General features: G+C 45.9%; 1 protein-coding gene across 1 annotated transcript; it reads right to left on the minus strand.

Annotated features, from left to right (window-relative positions):
• Window positions 1-3,631: 3,631 nt before the first annotated feature.
• Window positions 3,632-6,032, minus strand: LOC136493628 (MYB-like transcription factor EOBII). Its single transcript, XM_066489725.1, has 3 exons — window positions 5,702-6,032; window positions 4,364-4,493; window positions 3,632-4,233 (listed from the first exon to the last, which is right to left on the minus strand). The coding sequence occupies exons 1-3, from the start codon at window positions 5,844-5,846 to the stop codon at window positions 3,705-3,707; spliced, it is 804 nt and encodes a 267-aa protein (XP_066345822.1). The 5' UTR covers window positions 5,847-6,032; the 3' UTR covers window positions 3,632-3,704.
• Window positions 6,033-8,479: the final 2,447 nt, after the last annotated feature.

Consider the following 8,479-nt stretch of genomic DNA (forward strand, 5'->3'; position numbering starts at 1 on the left):
TACCAGAGAGACTGTTTAGATTTCCTAAAGAGCCTTTTGAAGAGAGGTGAGGACTTCATTACATTCATAGATGGGTCATTGTATTTAAGTAAAGCAAAATCTACTTGGTGGATTAATTCAGGTGCAACTATTTATGTTGTAAATTCATTATAAGGATTCCATACAAGTAGGACCTTGCAAAGAGGAGAAAGAAGAATTAAAGTTGCAAATGGAGTTGAAGCTGAAGTTGAAGCCATTGTAGATCTCTCTCTAGAATTAGATGATGATTTTATACTTCAGCTTTCAGATATTCTTTATGTACCCTCTTTGCGTAGAAACTTGATAAGTGTTTCACGACTAGACGATAATAGATATGATTGCCATTTTGGTAATGGCAAATGTCAGATTGTGTTTAATAATAAGTGTATTGGTCTTGCCCTTCGACAAGACAAGCTTTATTTATTATCATTTTCTGAGAATATGAATGCTGTGAGCACTGAGAATAAGAATGCCTCCTCGTCTATAAATGCAAGAAATAAATGGAAGAGAGATCATGATGTATCATCAAAATTATGGCACTGTCGTTTAGACCACATTTTGAGGGGGAGAATAGAGCGATTGATTAAGAAATCAATTTTTCCGCCATTAGAATTTTTAGATTTAGAACAATGCATTGATTGCATAAAAGGAAAGTATGTTAAGAAAATAAAGAAAGATGCCAAACGAAGCGCAGGAATTTTAGAAATAGTTCATACAGACATCTATGGTCCTTTTTCTGTGAAGAGTGTGGATGATTATGATTCATTTATAACATTCACAGATGATTATTCTTGTTTTGGCTATATTTATCTAATTAAAGAAATATCAGAAGCATTGGATAACTTTAAGATATTTAAGGCTGAAGTAGAAAATCAGCACAACTTAAAGATTAAAGTAGTAAGATCCGACCGTGGGGGAGAGTACTATGGTCAACACACCCCATATGGCCAAGTTCCTGGACTTTTTGCAAGGTTCTTACAGGAAAATGACATAGATGCCCAGTACTCTACACCGGGCGAGGCTTAGCAAAATAGAGTAGCTGAAAGACGCAATCATACCTTAATGGATGTGGTGAGAAGTATGATAAGTTACTCTACTCTACCGATAAGTTTATGGATGGAGGCATTAAAAACCGCCATTCATATTCTTAATCAAGTGCCAAGCAAGTCAGTGCCCAAAACACCATATGGGTTGTGAACAGGATATGAACCCTCACTTAACTATTTACGTGCGTGGGGTTGTCTAGCTGAGGCTAAAGTCTTTAATCCAAATATAGGGAAGCTAGACTACAAGACAGTCAGTTGCCATTTCATTGGCTATCTAGAAAATTCAAAAGGTTATCGCTTCTATTGTCCTGATAGACATACGAAGTTTGTAGAAATGAGACACGCTGTGTTCTTGGATGATGATATGGTGAAGGAGAGTATGGTACCGCGAGAAATTAATTTTGAAGAAAAGCGGATATACGTGCCCACTCCGATGGTTTAGGAACCATTCTTCACTCTACCTATTGTTGCTGTACCAATAGTGCAAGATACTATAGTAACAACACTTGTTGTTAGTTCTCCAGTGGCAACAATGAATGAACAAGAGGAACCTATCGTTCAGGATCCTATAGAATCCGTTGTCACACATGAAGAAAAGCAATAACAGCCTCATATAGAACAAGCGTCAACTAACGAGGCCCCTAGAAGGTCTCAAAGAGTCAGAAAACCAGCCATTCCTGATGACTACAAAGTCTATAAATGTGATGAATTTTAAATAGAGGTTGATCCCACCTCATTTGAAGAAGCCATGAGAAGCGTTTACTCATCAAAGTGGCTTGAAGCCATGTAGGGGATGAAATAAGATAAATGAATACCAACGGAGTTTGGGACTCAGAAACAATTCTTAAAGGAGCCAAGACAGTAGAAAGATTTAAAGCGCGACTTGTGGCGAAAGGCTTCACGCAAAGAGAAGGCATAGATTATAATGAGATATTTTCTCCAGTCTCATGTAAAGATTCTTTTAGAATCATAATGGCGCTTGTAGCACATTATTACAATTTAGAATTACATCAGATAAATGTAAAGACGGTGTTCCTGAACGGGGATTTGGAGAAAAAATATTTACATGGCACAACCAAAAGGTTTTGTTGTGGAAGGAAAAGAACGTATGGGATGCCGCTTGAAGAAATCCATTTACAGATTAAAACAAGCATCAAGACAGTGACATTTAAAGTTTGATAGTACAATAAGGAAGTTTGGGTTTCAAAAAAAATATAGAGAACAATTGCGTTTATGCAAAGTTCAAGAATGAGAAATATATTTTTCTAATCTTGTATGTGGATGACATATTACTCGCTAGTAGTGATGTTGATCTACTACTACAAATGAAGAAGTTCTTGTCCTCGAACTTTAATATGAAGGATCTCGGTGAAGCTTCGTTCGTTCTAGGAATAGAGATTCACCGAGATAGAAGAAAGGTGGTTTTAGGATTATCACAAAAGGTCTCATGCTAACATATAGAAGATCTGATTCCCTACACATAGAGGGGTATTCAGATTTAGATTATGCGGGAGATGATAGAAAGTCCACGTCAAGATATATATTTACTCTCGCAGGAGGAGCTATATCGTGGAAAAGCTCTAAGCAAACTGTCACTACATCATCTACGATGTATATTGAGTTTGTAGTGTGTTATGAGGCCACAAGGCAAGTGAATTGGCTGAAGAAGTTTATGCCTGGGTTGAAAGTTATAGACGACATACATAAGCCACTCAAGTTATACTGTGATAATAATCCAACAGTATATTATGCTCATAACAATAAGTCAAGTGTGCTGCTAAACACATTGACGTAAAGTATTATGTTGTGAAAGACAAAGTCCAGGATCTTATAATTAGTCTTGAGCACATAAATACAGAAAAGATGCTCGCGGATCCGCTCACAAAAAGCTTACCACCCAATGTATTCAGAGAACATTTAGCCGACATGGGATTAAGGGAAAGCCTATGATTCCTGAACAGTAAGGGCCTAGATGAGAATATGTTTTAAAACAGAGAGGTGCGTTGTATCTGTTAATCTAATGACAACTGACCGTGATGATGAGGCACGCTCTATGCACTGATCTGTGATGGAATGAGAACAAGATAAAGTTAAGTGTAAGTTATAAGTTGAGATTAAAGGGGAGAATGTTAGGTTGATCTCCTCCGACTCGGTCCAACAACCGAGTCGGGCCTCGATCCCGGGCCCTGATCGGGGGCGTCCAACCGAATCAATGGTTGGTGGGCCCCCGTCGCGCAACGCCATAAAAAGGAGGTGGGGGCTGGGGCACCAGGTACGAGGTTCACCTGAGCTGGCACAAACCCCACCTGCATCCTAACCCTGAGCCGATCTGGAGAGAGGGTGCTGCCAGCGACGGAAAGCCGCCACCGCCACGTCTTCACCGCCGCCTCTGCGACCGTGCCTCCACTGCGACGTCCACACCGTCGACGGACTCCACTGCTACTCTACGCCTTCACCGTGTCACCGACACCGATGCCATGGCCAGCTCGTCTACCTCTAAGGCGATCGATGGTTTGCTAACCCCGTATTCCTCTCTCTCTTTCCTAGCACTAGTTTATATTCTAGAGTTTACCATATCCTAAATTCAAAGTTCATACACGCTAGATCTACTGCTAGTCGATCCCAATAATCTATCAAGCTCTACCACAGCGTGCACACCTCCCCAGCGCCGTCGAGGTTCCACAGGCTGCCCCACGTGGCGCCGCCGTCCTCCTCGTTGGACCCGTACTCGTCGCTGGCCGTGGAGCCGCAGCAGCTGCCGGTGCCGCCGCCCTGCCCGCCGGCGGCGCCGTGGAGGACGAGGAGGTCGTCGCAGGACATCGGGCACATGAAGCAGTCCACCATGGCGTCGTCGTGCATGATCAGGTCCGCCCCGGCTTCGGTGGCTACTGTCGTCGTAGGCGCCGCGCACGCGTCACCGGTTGCGCTGCCACGGTCGTCGTCGTCGGCCGTGGCGCCGGTGCACGTGCCGCGGGGCTGGTCCCCGTCCTCGTCAAGCTGCCCAAGAGACTGCTGCTGCTGCTGCATCATTTCCTGCCGCTGCTTGAGGAACCGGGCTCTGGTGCGCTCGATGTTCTTGGACGGCTTGCCCTTCTTGAAGTGCGTCCTCCAGTAGTTCTTGATCTCGTTGTCCGTCCTGCCAGGGAGGCTGCGAGCGATCGTCGACCACCTGCTTATAACATTATAATACAGATGCCAAAGAATTTTAGTGCATCAGGTACAACTTTGTTTATTTCATGTTCAGTACGACAGAAAAACACAATAAAAGTTCGCATGATCGGTGCGCTAATTTACTATACCTGTTTCCCCACAAAGCATGGAGCTGGACTATGATGCTCTCCTCTTGGGGTGTGATCTTACCCCGTTTCAGATCTGGTCTCAGGTAGTTGACCCACCGCAGCCTGCAGCTCTTGCCACTCCTCTTGAGCCCTGAATTAAGCACAAAAGGCCAAAATGAGAATGGATGATCTTATTAGATGAATAGCTCAATCTATATATCACCCATGTGCGCCAACAAGTGATGGTTAATCACTAACTTTATTAAGTGGTAAGCAAGGGATAGATGGTTGTCATGATCTAACCAACTAACTAAAAGGATATATAACAAAAAGCTTTTTTGATAAAAAGACAGGCAACTCTAGCTCTATTCTTTTCTTGAAAATTTACTGATAGGTACACCTGTATCAGCATGGAGATGGGCATCCAATGATACTATACTCACTCTCACACCATGATTCACTCTGGACCTGTTTGTGCGAGTGCATGGATTCTGGCTTCTGCTCAGCTAGTCAACTCCATAGTACAAGCACACGCATCAATAGGAGGCGACTGTGGGAGAAGTTTGCTTTTGAGAAGTTCATTTCAAAAGCCATCTGCTTGTGATTTGTAAAAGTGATGGCTTTTGAAACGGGTTTATCTTCAAAAGTAGGCTTCTTCATTTAATTTGCCTCTGGTTGCATGCTTGCATTATAATTTGAGGAACGAATGGGATCTAGTACACCCATGAGACGACGATCCTAGCTAATCTGAAGATGGATATCCTGTTGTCTCGCTGTATCCACCAGTGTGTGCAGTGTCACACACTCAGGCTGTGTTTGGTGCGGCTCAGGGAGGGTTCGGATCTGCAACTGTAGCGCGAAGCGCAGCCTGGAGGAGCCTCCAAACTGCAGCTCCTCTGGCTCTCCGGCACAGTGATCTACAGTGACACACTCACGTACAATGCACAACAGTGCACTGGGAGCCGGAGCCGGAGCTTCTCCTGCACCAAACGATGCCTCACACTGCATATAGAATCATGTCTATATATGGTACTCACGGCAACAACGGTAGCAGCAGCAAGTTGGCAAGCAAAGGGAAGGGATCGGAGTCGTGCATGGTAGAATCCTGGGACACACGAAGATCCTCTGCAAGTTGCGCCACCTGAAGATATATATCCTGGCAAATCACAAGCCTAAAGTAGGTGCACACCGTACACCACCGTCAGGTTGACGGCCGTGCAACTTGCAGACTCAATAATTTGCAAGTTGTGCAGCAAACCTGCTGTTTGGTGAAAAGAGCTCGATCGTACTTGGCGAGGTAAAAATAAAAAATAAAGATAACAATTATTAAGAGCAAGCAGTATTGGACAGATACAGCACCTGCAAGCTTGGAGACGGAGTTCCACCTCCCTTCGCCGTGCTGCCTGACATGGTCGACGAGCAGCTTGTCCTCCTGGCTGGTCCAGGGGCCCTTCCTCCACCCGTCCACCTCCTCCTGCCGTCCCCAGACGAGCGGCCCCTCCATTGCCTCCGTCCAACGGCCGGCTGCTGGTTTCCTGGAGATTTTTGTGCGTGCTGCCCTTTGGCAGCTAGTAGCAGCTAGCTCGTATCTACACTACAGCCGGCCGGCCGGCGCGGGGGAGCACACTGGAGAGCAAGCTGCTAGCCTTTCTTTGCCGTGATATGATGCTGCCTGTCCCGCAATGAGTGAGGCCGGGCATGGAGGAGTGAGTGAGCCGCTGCCGCGTATATATCAGCACCGGCGGCATGGCGGGGGCTCTATTCGTTATGTCGCTCGCCAAAGGCCATCGCCAAAGGCCGCGTCGCTGTCGGTGGAATTCCATCCTCCACTAGCTACCTCTACTGTCGAGTTGGATTTCCCGAAATGCCCCCACGCACGGTAATGTAAATCTTCCCTCGCCTGGTGCGCCAAGTTACCGGGTGTTTGTCGCCGCGAAAGTGCCATATGGAGCCTGACGCCGAAATAAAATCGACAACACGCGCTTCAATTTTTCCCGTAAATCTCTCGTACATGCTGCAACAGTATAGGGCAGAAGTTTCATAGAATGAAATATGGATTAAACACCCATTCCACAGTTTTATTCTATAATTTTATAGATATTTAATTTCATGATTCATAGATAGTTGGTAATCATGCTAAAAAAATTTCATATCTTGATGAAACTCACCTCTTCTCTCTCTTCCTAAAAATGTTCACATCATAAAAAGTATTTATGTGGCAACTTATTAAATGCAAATCAAATTATAATGAAAATATCACTGAGACACGGGCCTAATATTGTGGGCGGGGCTAGCGTCTGGACGACTAGACGCTAGCCCCCGACGTAGCTACGACACCTACACCCACGGCGCATCGGACGCCTCCGCGCTCGCACAGATCCTGCGCCAGCGATCACGTCTGGCAGCCCGCAACCCATCTCGTGGTAGTGACTTCGGCCGGCCACACGCGACCCATCCCGCGCCTAAAACCCATCCCTGGCTGTGCCCCCACTCAAGCCCGCCGCGCTCCATCCCTGCCACGCCGCACTCCTCCCCTCACCGTGGTGCCATCCCCCCGCTGCCCACGTCCTCCGCCACGCCCCTTCCCCATCCTAATGTCTCATCTCTTGTGCAACATCCATCCGACTATTACAACATATGCAGTATACTCTTGAAACGTATCTGTATAGTCATTGCAACATCCAGATAAAAATACTTGCAATATGCGTCTGAAACAGTTGAAACATTTGGAATATATATTTGCAACATACATCTGAAACAACCGAAACATGTGGAACATACACTTGAAACATACACGTGTAGCTATTGCAACATATGCAACACCGGATCCTTTTGTAACATCCAGACGAAACACATGAATATACAGATGAAACACATGAAACATACATCTGAAACGCGTGAAACATACGTTTGCAAAAGGCTCGACGACACGGAGCTCGATGCCAGAGCGGAGTTCGATGCCACGGAGTGATGCAGAAGGCGGGCGCTAGTCGGACGTGAGGCACGGGCCTCGGCAGTGGCTGCAACAGGCGGATGCCGCGCGTGGCCGCCGAGGGCGGTGCTAGTCCGGGGGGAGGAGCGATTCCGAGCACGAGGCGCGGTGGAGGCGACAAATCCACGTCGATGGGGCTCACGACGAGCGGGACGGACGAGCGCCGCGAGCGGGAGCCGCGAGGCGGACTAGGCCGTGCGGCGTCAGGATGGCCAGACGCCCGCGTTCAAGCATTACTGTAATATTGTCCTTCACTCCTTCAACTCCTTCTAGTTATAATAATTATTAAACTACTTTACTTCCGTTAGGAGTGTTATATCATCACCTTGCATTGCTCGATAAACTACTCCCAGCAAGCGAGGAGTGTTTGCCCGGCCGGAATGGCTGTACCAGGTGTAATTATTATTCTGTGTGATGTGGGATAATTATTTTGGCTTGTTTAATCCTTGGTGTCTCCAATACACTGCATGGAAGGCATTATTTTGTTGATCGGATTCTAGAAAGCCGACGCGTGGATACACAACATTTGCAACAGGTGGTCGTAGCTCGATCACCTGGTGGTGCAATGCAACAAAGCCAACAACGCGTAAAGATGGCAATTGTACTTTGCAGCGATCGCGATCGAGATCACTTTCCGACGCACAAACGAACTAAACTAATCCCCTACTTAAGCGATCGCGATGAACACGACATCACGCATGCCCCGTACCTAGCTGATGATCTTGATCTCTCGGCCGGTTCATCAGCATGTTGTGAGCTGGCACGCGGTAACAAATTAAAAGGTAATGTATGATGTGTTATCATGGCCCCTTACTTTGGAACAAAGAAAAAGGAAATGTTACTCCGATCCGATCACCTGATCGATCTCTGTCACCATCAGGTAATAAAGGACAGTACACACGAACCTAGAGTAGCTTCGTCCAGATATATGCGCGCGCATATAGTACACCTTTCGTATACTATTATGGAATAGAGGCGGTATTAACTAGCTAACTATAGTACGTTGACTACCTATTAGCCGGATGTTATTTGGATCAATGAGCTATAAAAGATAGATATATTGATGGTTTTGTCTATAAAATGTCCTTATATTAACTAGATAACTATCTATATTAGCTGACTACCTATTAGCCGGATGTTATTTG

The sequence above is a fragment of the Miscanthus floridulus genome, chromosome 11 (genome assembly GCF_019320115.1).
Source record: "Miscanthus floridulus cultivar M001 chromosome 11, ASM1932011v1, whole genome shotgun sequence".
In the NCBI taxonomy this organism is placed as follows: domain Eukaryota; kingdom Viridiplantae; phylum Streptophyta; class Magnoliopsida; order Poales; family Poaceae; genus Miscanthus; species Miscanthus floridulus.